The sequence below is a fragment of the Anoplolepis gracilipes genome, chromosome 1 (assembly GCF_047496725.1).
Source record: "Anoplolepis gracilipes chromosome 1, ASM4749672v1, whole genome shotgun sequence".
NCBI lineage: Eukaryota > Metazoa > Arthropoda > Insecta > Hymenoptera > Formicidae > Anoplolepis > Anoplolepis gracilipes.
The window spans coordinates 16,362,501-16,375,650 of NC_132970.1; the positions used below are offsets into that span (position 1 = coordinate 16,362,501).

Below are 13,150 nucleotides of genomic sequence, written 5' to 3' on the forward strand. Positions count from 1 at the left end.
CTCTCTCTCTCTGTCTCTCGATCTTCCTCGCTCCGCGTATCAGTTTATATCGCACAGCATCAACGACGGGACACGGAGCCCGCGCATTCGCATTCTGTCTCTGTCTTTCTCTCTCGTATCTTGCGGATTTTCCCGAATTTCGTGTCCGTACGTGTTCCCTTCTCCCACTGGCCGCCCTCCCGGTCGCTCGCGCGCCCTTATGCCCTACGGGAAATCGATTTTTCAACGGCAGGGTCCCCACTGCCGGCTGCAGCGGCAGCGGTGGCGGTGACGACGACGACGCCGCTGCCGCTGCCACCGCCGCCGCCGCCGCCGCCGCCGCCGCCGCCGATACGGAGGGCTCACGACATTTTTTTTCGGCGACCGCGTTTCTCGCGCACGCATCTCTCGCGCGAACGATTGCCATTGGAACTCGGAGGGTGGGGGGCAGATGAGGGGGGGGTGGGTGGAAGGAGGGAAATGTACGTACCGAGTACGCGCAGCCTCTCGCGTGTCTCTGGATGCGCTTGGGCTTACTTCGCACATCTTTACGCGTAGGTTTAATTAGGGGTATGCCCGGGTGAAAGAAATTCTGTGCCGTGTTTTTATCGCCCGACTCGAGCCGCACGTGGATTCTTACGTAAAGCGATTAAATACTAAGCGCTGTGCTCGCGTGCAATGCGCTTAAGAGCTTTCCATGTTTTTTTTTACGCAACATACAAACTTCTTTGATGAAATTTCGATTAACTTGAGCACCGGTTAATTATTCGAATAGAATAATAATAAGCGAAACAAACTTTCTATAACGATATCATTACAATATCGTACAATAGAAATATAGTATTATCGGTTGTTCCTGCGAGATGATTAATCGGTTTGATCAAAGTGATTATAAGAATCGATTTGTCATCTTTAAGTAGAAAACATCCTACATACATAATGTCAAATTCATATATATATATATATATATATATATATATATATTCATATATGTTGTACATATATGAGTGTTCAAATGTGCTCCAATTCTGTCAGAGTGAATATATATCGTTTCATTTTAAGATTATAGAAAATTATATAAGAAAATTTGACATTACTTGTACAATATGCATAGATCTTTAGGAGAAATTGAATTGGATATCCTATGTTAAAAGTTAATAAACTTTTAAGATTCATGAATTTGACATTGCACAACTACTTACTTTCGTCTTTTAGCCTTTTAAAATGAATGATTAATTTGTGAGTTAAAGTAAAAATTTGACCTGTATTGAATATATAATTTAATTTCAAAATCATATATATTATCTTATCGAACTAGCTTTTTTATAGTGACTGTATCACGAAAATTTTATAGAGTGACTGTACAAAAATTTATAAAAAGAAAAATTTTAATTTTACAGAACAAATCTTTATTTTAACTCACAAATTAATTATTAATTTTATATTTTAAAAGACCAAAAGTATTTGAATAATGTCAAAAATTTATAAATTTCAAAATGTAATTGGATTTATTAATTTTTGACGTAGCTGATTCGTCTAGTTCCTCCTCAAGTCTCCTTCCCTAGGTTCACCGAGTCTCCAAACTTTCTAAACACGCGCGGGAGAATGCGACTTGTCGGTCGTGAACAGTTATTATGTCATTTTGCGCGCATAAACAAACTCCCGCCGCGACGAGAGTTTCTCGCATGACGATTCGATATCGACAACGATATCGATGAGCAGATCGATGTCTGAATTACGATTCTAAATTTAGAACATTATTCCGGCAATCGGAAAAGGAGCACAAGTCGAAATCTACTAGGCCCATTGCACAAACGCGCGCGCAAAAATGATCGCCGTGTTATTTCACACGTGACAAAAGGAGAAAAAAGTCGGCCCGTGAAACACCTTACGCTTGACCGCGCGTTCGATTTTATCGATGAGCGGCTTTTTTACGGCTTATCGAATCGGAAAACGACGACTGTTTCCCAATTGCGTGCGATTTCCCTCGCATGCGGATGCACGCGTTTTTCCAACTTTCGCCATCGACATATATCACCCTGTATAGTTATATATTATATACTATTAAACCTTAAAGGTTACATATGGGTCATTTTCAGTCTATCGATATTTTAACAATAGAAAATATATCAAAGGCCTTAATTAATAAAAAAATGTTTAAAATTTATTTTTTAACTTTTATTGTGCATGGTCATGTTTTACAGATGTCAAAGAATATACATATAAATTTTTATAGATTTTTTTTCAAGCATTTTGATAGTTACAACTGCGACAAGATATTATGATCCATATGTAACCAGGAACAGAGTAAAAAAAAATGTGACCTACAAAGATTAATAACGGACTGAGATTATATATAACATGTTTTCTTATATGTTTAAATATATATCACCCATTTATATATATATATATATATATAATAAAAGAGAAATTGATAATGTACGCGGTAACTAAATATGTATATAAAATTGTTATGCACATTTTTGTCTTTAATAAAAAGATTAATTACAAAATAATATATATATTTTTTTTAATTTTAAGATATATAAATATATGAAATATAGTGTTATAATCATATAACATGTATAGAATACATAGTATATAACATATGTATAGAGAAAATAGTATATAAAATAGTGTATAAAAATATGAAACGTGAGTATATATGTAATCGCAATTAAATGCTAATTACGCATTTTTTATATTTATTCATTGATCGAATAAATAAATTAAACGAAGTATTGATGAATATTTAAATGTCGTATGGATTTGACGAATTAAATGATTTTTATGTACAGAAAAATATCTTTGAATCAATTTATGGAATATACAACTCATTAGTATCTACCTATTTCACGTAGTCAAAAGTCACTTAAATATTTATACAACGTAATATTGATTGTTGTGTCAACAGCAATAATTTATGTCTACCAAATCTACCTATTCTCTTTCGTGTCTACCTCCAATTCTACGTTTCGTTCTAAAATCCCTCTCAAAAAAAAGGATAAAAAGCCTGCGAAAAAAATGTCTGAATCGTGGATTTTTTCCGATTGGCCGAGTACCTGGATCTTTATTCTCGAAAGCGTGAAAAAAAGTATCATACACAAAAATGACTCAAGTAATTTTTTCGCATGCGATATAATACTTTTTTCACAGTTTCGAGAATAAGGGCCCTGAACCTTCTTCCCATGCCCTTCCTCCCCCCTCGTTACGCCCATGTGTGCACACATATACATATCCTTCGCAACATTACGTACCTATAAAGCCGAGATCTTTGAGGTTGATCCTAATTTGCGTGGTTCAGCCGACATGCGGGTTGACACGAGCCGACTCTGCCCAATTTTCTGCCCCAATCTTCGTCTCCCTTTACGAAGGGACGTCCTGTCCCTTCCTCCCGCAAAACGCGCACAGACACACGCACAAAACTACACGGACAGAATATTATTCATACGCACACGGAGAAAAACGAGACGCGCGCGAGCGCGTTGCCGGCGTCCGTCGCTTTTTTTTTTTTTTTTTTTTTCCCCTCCGCTTCGTATATACGTCACTTAGAGGAATGCACGCACTCTCTTCCGGTCGCGAAAAGATGCACGCTCTCCGATATTGTTGGTCGCGCACGCTACTCACTGTCGTTCACTTTACGATGATGCACCGCGCGTGCATCGTGCACTCGCGGTCATAAATGTACACGTCGACCCTGGATCCGGCCGTTCGCCCGCCCGTTGAGCGTGAGCGTCGTCGTCGTCGTCCTCTCCTCGTGTATGTATTATATATCGGTGCGGCGTACGCGATTCACCGACTCGCGATCGCGCGCGACGCTCCGACACATGTCAGACTCTCCCTGTCATCGAAACGCACGCCACGCACGCACGTACGCACGCACTTGAGATGATTTTTCACGAGAGAGAGCGAGCGAGAGAGAGAGAAAGAGAGAGAGAAAGAGAGAGCGAGAGAAAGAGAGAGAAGAATAAACGTCCCGAGCAGTCTCGAGATCCACGATCCACGCGCGAGTAACGATGCACGGCGACCGAGTTCTGTGATGACGGAGAAGAGGGAGGAGAGATGCCGCCGACGCATGCGCAGTCGCGCACGCGTTAGCAGAAGCGCGCTCGGCCCGGTGCGCCCGGATCGTTTACCGCGCATGCGCCACCCCACCAGCGCGCACCGCTTTCGTCCACGCGACAGTCACGATGTATGAATATTCAGATGCGACGCATCTGATCTGAAATTGTTTAAACCAAAAGTGGAAGGCACATATATATGTTTGCGCTTGAAAATCCACTCGGACAAAATCGAGTTTTATGTTGTCCAATCAGAAGTGGAGATTATGCGTTCGACACGCATGCGCAAACGGGAAGTCTGTTTCTCAATACTAGTACATTTAATTGACCAATTAGGGCAAAAACGTCTTTAACCTGAGTGATTAATCAGAGTCTTATCAGCATTTATATGTACAATATCAAGACGAAGGCAGTTCCTTTACATTCCAAAGTACATTTTGGAACCTTGACTTTTTGACATCGCATTCGCTGCGCATGTCACGGTTCGCTTTACGCATGCGCAGTTGCCTCATACGTCACGCTATATATACAGTGAAATTTATTCAATTTTGATCGCTTTTTTTGTTTTCTTTTTCCTTCTTCCCCCTCTCCTCCTTCGCTCTAATCCAGTCTTGTTTGTAGTTGTGTGCAAAATCGTCAGAAGTCGGAAGCCGCGGAAACGGAACTGCAACAACGAGCTGTTGGACCCCGCGTAGTTTTGTACACGACGATCGGAGAGTGCGCGTATGAGGATCAAATTTCAGGGGGAGGCCGCAGCTTGCTTTTAGGTTAGGACGCGATCGTTGGAGAATGCATCACGCTGGAAAACCGTCGAGTGAAAGTGCGCATCGTCGGGAATTCCGACAGAGCGAAGGCCGTTTTCGAGCGCCTTGAAGCGAACGACATTTCGGAAAATCCATCCCGAATAATAAGCTTCGTCGCAAGTGTCGGTGGTTTTTTTTCTTTTCCCGAGTGATCTTTGACGCTACCAGAACAGAGAACCATGATAAGAGCGAGATCCGCAGGTCAGTACTCGGCTGTTTTCTCGGAGGATTTATTGCTACAGAAGGTATAAAGAGGAACTATCATGGACTGGAGGATTCACCTGTCTTGTTGACTATTGCATCTTTTGTATGAAGTAAGAATCAAAGAGGATAGAATTTTTTAGACAGCCAGCTGTGTCGAAAACAGATTTCTTGTAAACTTACTATTAGAATTTTCTTGGCGAAAAAAAGACAATAGATTTAACAAGGGATTTGTTTTATACATTGTTAACAGAACTACAGCAAAGTTTGCCAATAAAATATGATGGAAATCAAGTAAATCACAGTCATATGTGGATTGATGATAAAAACTAAAAAATTTATTAGACAGATTGACAGCACAATGATAACAGAAATTAAACAGAAATTTTGCTTGATTTTTATCATCAATATATTATTAGTATCATATTTGCAAACTTTACTGTAGTTTTTCTCAAATCTGTTAATCTGACAGTCCGCAAACAGTTGTTCGCTTGGTTAAGTTTATAGAATTACAATTTAAATATAATTTAAGATACTAAGATTTTTTAATTTAAGACATTAGAAATGCTATTATTTGAAATTGTCAAAATATTAAAGTTTTAACATCCTAAAAATTGAACTTTTGAATATAAATCGCTTGATAGTAAAAAATTTTAATTTCTAAAATATTCAACATTATAAAGTTATTACACAGCAGAGTGTAACTTATAAAGTTATAAAAATTCATGATATAGAAATTTATCTATTGTGATATCCAATATGATTAGTTATTCTTGGAAATAGATAACAAAAGGAGTTATCAATGTTTAAATAATATATAAAATATTCTTTATCTAGTAGTTCAAACTATGTTATTCTAGATGTACAGAACATTGAAGCATTTGTGTGTGCAAGTGTACAACAAACTTTAAAGAACTATAAAAAAAGTTTTAATTTCAAAACATTTCCTCTCTTCTTGATTTTTTGTCATTTTTTAAAATCATATCTTTGGTCTAAAGTAGGCCTAAAGTAATGTTCTATTAGTTTACCTACATGATAAATATTTGCTTTTTTTTTAAGTTATGAGGAAGAATTAATGTTAAAAAAGTGAGATTGTTTGCAAGCTTGAAACCTTTTGTAGATCTCTACATATGTATACCTATTAAAAAAATTTGTATATATACATTTTTAGAGTGTTGGATATCTCAGTGAGCAAGGAAGCATTGTAGTTATCATGGCAGACGAGGAGGGTACAGAGTGGCTTCAGGAGCTATTGCACGATGTGCAGCTCTCTCAGTTCTTCACGCGAATACGGGATGATCTACAGGTGACTCGATTGCATCATTTTGATTATGTTCAACCGGAAGATCTGGAGAAGATCGGTCTGGGTAAACCTGGCGTCAGGCGCTTACTGGATGCGGTGAAGAAGAGACGAAGCACACAATGGAAAAAAACTCTAATTACTAAAATTAAACCTGGCAGTAGCAGTAAAAGCAGCAAGCGAGCCTCACAGCCCATCGAGACTTCCTCGGCACTGACGTGTCTTATACAGGACAAGGATGTAGTACTGTCTGTTAAACTGGGCGATGGAAGCTTTGGTGTAGTTAAAAGAGGGGAATGGACTTCTCCCTCTGGACGACCTCTGCCTGTCGCCGTGAAAGTCCTGAAAGCGGACGCTCTTACGCAGCCAAGTGTTATAGAAGACTTTGTGTCCGAAGTTCAGGCGATGCACACTTTGGATCATCAGAATCTCATTAGACTATACGGTGTGGTGCTGTCGCAGCCGATGATGATGGTGACCGAGCTCGCGCCTTTAGGCGCGTTGCTGGACCATTTGCGACAGCAGTGCAGCAGAATCTCGATTCTCACCCTCTGCAACTATGCGCTGCAAGTCGCTACAGGTATGGCGTACTTGGAGGCAAAGCGTTTTCTACATCGCGACTTGGCGTGCAGAAACGTCCTGTTGAGTACGGTCGACAAAATCAAGATCGGTGATTTTGGATTGATGAGAGCGCTTCCTCAAGAGGAAGATTGTTACGTTATGACCGAACATAAGAAAGTGCCTTTTCCTTGGTGCGCTCCCGAGTCACTCAAGGCTCGACAGTTCAGTCACGCGTCAGATGTTTGGATGTTCGGTGTGACACTATGGGAAATGCTGACATTTGGTGAGGAGCCCTGGCTGGGCCTAAACGGTTCCGAGATACTGCGAAAGATCGATCGTGAGGGCGAGCGGCTTCATGAGCCGGAAGCGACGCCTCCCTACATGTACGAGTTGATGCTCCGTTGCTGGGCCAGAGAACCTTCGGAGAGACCAACGTTTGCCTCATTAAAGGAATCGTTGACTGGCATGGTGCCGTCCGTAATGAAAGCTCTGACAGCTTTTGACGAGCCTGGCAAGATGTCCATTGAGCCGGGAGATCAGATCGCAATCATCGACGGGCGTCCGGAAAACTATTGGTGGAAAGGTCAGAACCAGCGTACCTTCCAGGTGGCACACTTTCCGCGCTGTCTGGTCGATCCGATGCGCCGGAAACAGCCGGGAGACATCAGCAAGCCGTTGGAAAATTCGTTCATTCATACGGGACATGGCGCGCCTTTCGGCAAGAGCTGGGGTAGCCCCGTTTACATCGACGATGTATACCTGAGGAACCCGATGGATCCTCCGGACGTGTTAGTAGCGGCTGCGACAGATAACCAAACGAAGAAAAGATTTTCTTGTGGCACACCACGCACTAGAAAGCAATTCAATTATACGAAGCTGCGTAACGATGTTCGATCGAGTCCGGTCAAGATCTCGCAATCATCGTCAATCTCGAGCGTCAATCAGGAGGGCAACTTGATTGACTTAACCGCCGAGGAATTGGCAAGCACGAGTGCGCACGAGGAGGTCGCATGTAGACGAGTGATCAACATTCTAGACGAGCCAATCGACGGTGAGAAGTTTCCCTGGCAGGATGAAGAGGGTAGGACATACGCAAATTTTCCTGGTAACGTGGATCCCGCGTATTCTGATCCCTTTGATACGTCCGCGGTCTTCATGAAGCCGCCACATTCACGATATTATAGTCATGTGCCCAATGAAGTCGCCAGTCGCTATATGAAAACGCAGATGTATGGAAATGTGGACAATCAACAGGAAGGCGATCACCTTCAAAGCGCCACGAATTTTGTTCCTGATTCTGCTAATATAGAGGTACGTCAACATATTCTATACCTCATCTTTTGAAAAATAATTTTTCTAAGTAATTTAAAAAATTGTAATTATGTAATTATGTTATAACGATAATTGGCACTTAATTTAATTATATTCTATATCGCTTCATTTTGTTTATCATTTTCTCAGGAAGCTCGCCAGTATTCGGTGAATCTAAACAAGGAGTATCGGCAGGATGCAGTAAATCTGAACGTGAATACGAATGCGGAAGATGATGACGCGAGTCACTATAGCGAAATAGATAAGGTTAGTCCTCGCGGATCGAACTGGCCAGAGGATCTACGGAATTCTTCTGCTGCACAGACGTACGCCAACGTTTCCAGCGGAGAGCCTGGATCATCGTTCGCAGCCGCCCCTATTCCGCCGCCTCCTCCCTCCGTCGGACCAAACACGAGTCCGTCCAAGCCAAAATCCAATTGCGAGCTCGCACGGAGTATGAACGAGTTATCGCTAAATTCCAATTCCAGTGCCAATGTTACGAGAAAGCTGGATCCCGGTTTCTTGGCTGAATTAGAAAAGCACTTAGGCGAAAAGGAAGCGACAAAGAACACGAATTCTATCAACGATAGAGAAAATCAAGAACCAGGAGGCACAAATTATTTGTGTCGCTCGTCGCAAGACAAGTTACGACAGGGTTCTGCGTCGACGCAGCTCTCAACGACAGTAGAAGACACCGTCAGACCTTTGTCGGTCATTCCAGTATTAAAGTCTCCGCCACACAAGAAATCAAAATCGCCAGTGACGACACTGGATCGTCGCGCATCTGTCTCGTCGACACCATCTACTAGCAAAGTACAAAACTCTTGGCAGTCAAAAAGTACGAACATTCAAAGACCGCATCCCCAAGATGAGCAACGCATGTTAGAGTCGACAACTGACGCCATAGTGAGTCAAATCTGGCAGCAAACGCAGACTCTATCGCAGCAGCAGCAAAACATCTCCTTGACCGATTTAACTGCTGCATGTCAGACATTAACTCCTGTTCCAGTAGCTCAGGCAAACGCTAATCTGCTTCAAGAAGCTGTTGGCAACATTACCAGTGGTACGAACAGTCACGGTCAACATGGTCCCTGCAATGTCGCCAAGGCCATTATTACTCAGTCGCAAGCTTCCTCATCAAATCATTCTCCAAATACGACGCACGTCAATCAGGGTGCGAATATCAATCTGCTTCACGGAACTGCCAGCAATATTGCTAGCAGTGGTAACACGAACGAGGCTCAACATGGTCCCTGCAATGTTACCAAGGCTACGTTTAATCAAGCTCAAGCTTCTTCAGCAAACACTGAGAGTTATCTTCAAAATTCATCGAGCGTTGGCCAAGGTGTTTTCAATTTGCTGCAGATTACCGCCAACAGCGCCACGAACGATTCTCAGTACGAAGTCGCGAATAGCTCTAAAACGAACTTGAATCAGACACAGGCTTGTTCGTCAAACAGTAGCCAGAATTATAACGCATCGAGCGTTGCTCTTAACTTGCTTCAAACTACCAATCATGTTGCTGGTAACAGTGCCAGCGAACCCTCTCTGTACGGATCTTGCAATATTTCCAAGGCCGCTTCCACCAATCAAGCGCAGGCTTGTCCGACGACGAGTCAGAATTACTTGCAAAATCAGAACTTTGCTTTACATCCATTCTATCATCAGAATGTGCCAATGTCGTGTGGTGTGAGTAATGTCCACAAGATCACTCATATACAGAATGATTTGCAGCAACACGTGACGAAGCCTGCCACACTTTTATCCGAACAAGTATACGCCGAATTGAAACAAACGGTATGTAGCTTTCATGATTATGTAATAGAGTTTGAAAGTACCACGCTTTTTCTTCAACGTTATGAAATGTAAAGATAATTACAAAATTAGAGTAAATAATATGTAAAAAAAAAAAAATAAACGATAATATGTATATGTTATCGTTTATCACAACAATACTTATTAAAATCTAATGAGCCTGAGAATTTAAAACTCACGTTCAACGAATCTCTTAGACTAAACGATTCTTAATATTTTACAGGTGCCTAATCTAGAACAGCTGTCTCAGAATGAATTCAATACTCTCTATAATAAGACTGTTCAGCAGAATATATTGCGAAATTACTATTCTAATAATTTGAGCGGGGAGTCGAGCCAAAATTACACTCAAGAAATGACGAGTAATCAACATCAACAAAAGACTACGATTGGCAGAAACCAATCTATTCAAGGACACTCTTGCGACTTTAGTCCTTACCTGAAACAGCCACCAGTTTATAATCCACCTCCTCCTCCAACCTGGAGCCCACTCAAATCCGGTCAAAATGGTTACACGCAAAACCATTATTCTACAACCAAAAGCAACTTGAGTGGACCCTCCAATTTGTTGCAAACTGAAACCTCTTCATCCGCAAGAAATATATCCGCATCAGCGACGGCAAACGATTTGGCCACCGTCAAGGTGAACCTGCTGCAAGTCAATCAACACCAAAGCGGTACTAGTCCTCCGCTTACCGCGGCCTCCCAACAATTGGTGATGTCACTGAGCGACGAGTTTCGAGCGAGCAGGATCATGAAAGTACAGAAGGAGGCCACAGACGCGTCGCAGCAGGAGGTACTAGCTGCGCTGCAGGCGACTGGCTGGGACACTCATCAAGCTGCTAAACAGATTACAAAAGATAGGCAGGCGAAGATTGAAAGTCTCGTGAGGTAAGTACCTCGATATTCCTTTGCGAATCGATTTATTCATGCAAAATTATCTCTACTGCTGTAAAATTGACATTATGACTCGACATTATACATATACAGTTATATAGATTTTATATAGATATTGAGAATAGGTACGACATTAACTATAGATATATATGCCATCGTGCAAAATTCATAGTCTTTAAGATGATATATAAAAAAAGGAAGAAAGCTGTATACAATGCAATTAATTTTCTCATTTTTTGTAGGTTGGGCTTGGCTAATAAACAACAGTGCGAAAGCGCTCTGAAGCAAACTAAATATGATGTAGAAATGGCAGCTTCGTTATTGCTCGATCAGGCCAGATGAGAAATAATCACGGTCAATGTTTCAAAGCTTCCTGTTACATAATTGTTGTAACTATACGTTTATTTATAAACAAAAGCGATAGACAAATTTCGCTTGGGAAATTTACAACAGCGATCTGAGATTACTTATGAATTTCTATGTCGAGCATTCCGTTCTATGGCACAATTTAATGATAAATGTGACTGATGCTTACTGTTTGGACGGTGTAAAAACAAAAGTTATTGTGCATAATCTATAGGTGATAAAGATAGTACTAGTGTGACATTACTATTAATACATAACGAATATAAATCTGAAACTGTGATATGTTGTCTTTATCTGGACTAATAATTACAATCTTGTCAACAAATTTTTAGGACAGTGATAAGAAACTGCACTTTATTTATAACAGCTAGTGTTGTCAAAAAAAAGATTGAGATTATTAAGTAATATTTAGTTTATATACAAGATGAATCAGTAATATTTTAAACACATCTTCAAAACTGAATAAGAAGAAAATTTGTCAAAAATTGTATATAAAAAGGATCATAATATTATTAGCTCCTCTACTGTGAAATTTGTTTGACAAATTTTTATAATATTTTCAATTGTGAAAATAATGAAGATGCTAATTGTTATTGGTTTATCCTATCTGTGTGTCTTTCTGCGTGTGAATTTTGTGTGTGCATGTGTGGATAACAATTAGTGGCAAATCTACAATTTCGGTTTATAGTTTAAGATTATTTCAATTACATATATAAAAAATAATATATATACTGTATGTTAATTAACTATTTAATAGTTATTATTTAATGGAATAATTAATATAAATTTTTAATTTTTGAAAATAACAGTTTGAACTACATCATAGTTCAAGAACATATGTTGCTATCCAAGTATCAAAATCACACTTGACATTCCGGAGTTTTGAAAGTTAAACTTTATATTTGCCACTGATTATATTTAATTTGAGTTTTAAGTTTGAAGTTTTATACCATAATACATATATATAAACATTTATACACACATACACACAGTGTTTCAAAAAACTTGTGTCAAAATTTTACATACGCTTTACAAAATATTCTGTATATTAGATCCAAGACAGAGAGAGAGAGAGAGAGAGAGAGAGAGAGAGAGAGAGAGTTCAAGATTTATAAAAACTTTTAATTTAAAAATCGAAAAGTTTAAAGATATTAAGAATTTAAAGTTCTGAAAATCTAAAAAGATTTTTAAAAAAGTTTTTAAAAAAAATGTGTTCTAAAATTTATGAATCTAAAGATTTAAGCATATGAAGATTCTAAGGAATCTAGGATTAATATTCTACAATAAAAATTGTAGAATTCAATAATTTAAAAACGTCTAAACGTATACATGTATTTAGATTTTGAAGAACAAAAAAATCTATTAATTAGAGAGAGATTAGTAAAAATAAACAATTGTTATGATTAATGTCTCTGATATATTTTATCGAACAAAATAAGTATTAAAAAAACCACACAAATGCGATTGTTATTGCAAGTCCAGATAAAGATTAGAGGATTTAGATATTATCATGACATGTTTTTCTTCCTACATTCGTTGAAGAACAATGAAAGAATTATTTTATTATTACGTATAAACCAAACTATAGTGTACATAATAATAATATAATTTCTATTTAAGCTTTTAGTCAATACTCTACTCATTTCTTTCTATCTCTTTAGGATGTCTTTTTTTCTGTTTGATGAACAAATTATACGAATTGAAAAAATTATGTTGAAGTTATTTTATATGTTTACAATTAGATATGCAGTCCACCTTATCTTTTAATCCCAAAATCCTTCATTTCTAATATAAAATTTATAAGAATTATATTTACAAATCCAATAATTAAAGAATCTGACAATTGCGCATACAAA

The 13,150-nt window shown here is 39.1% G+C and overlaps 2 protein-coding genes across 8 annotated transcripts in view; one reads left to right on the forward strand and one right to left on the reverse strand.

The window, feature by feature from the left end:
- Nucleotides 1-3,981, reverse strand: part of Simj (transcriptional repressor p66-beta simjang) — a 12,760-nt gene extending 8,779 nt beyond the window's left edge. For 2 of the 6 annotated variants that reach the window (XM_072910194.1, XM_072909780.1), the window contains exon 1: nt 3,237-3,981. The gene's annotated coding sequence lies outside the window, so the exon portion shown is untranslated. The remainder of the gene's footprint in view (nt 1-3,236) is intronic. The other 4 variants (XM_072910055.1, XM_072910330.1, XM_072910404.1 and 1 more) reach the window with 3 other exon arrangements.
- A 601-nt stretch (nt 3,982-4,582) lies between these two features.
- On the forward strand, nt 4,583-12,993 carry Ack (activated Cdc42 kinase). 2 transcript variants are annotated; one of them, XM_072888685.1, is made up of 5 exons: nt 4,583-5,157; nt 6,216-8,216; nt 8,367-10,013; nt 10,255-10,922; nt 11,171-12,993. In XM_072888685.1, the coding sequence occupies exons 2-5, from the start codon at nt 6,258-6,260 to the stop codon at nt 11,268-11,270; spliced, it is 4,374 nt and encodes a 1,457-aa protein (XP_072744786.1). In that variant the 5' UTR covers nt 4,583-5,157; nt 6,216-6,257; the 3' UTR covers nt 11,271-12,993. The 2 variants fall into 2 exon arrangements, with proteins under 2 accessions (XP_072744786.1, XP_072744794.1); XM_072888693.1 differs by having other exon boundaries at nt 4,583-5,044.
- The last annotated feature ends 157 nt before the right edge of the window (nt 12,994-13,150 follow it).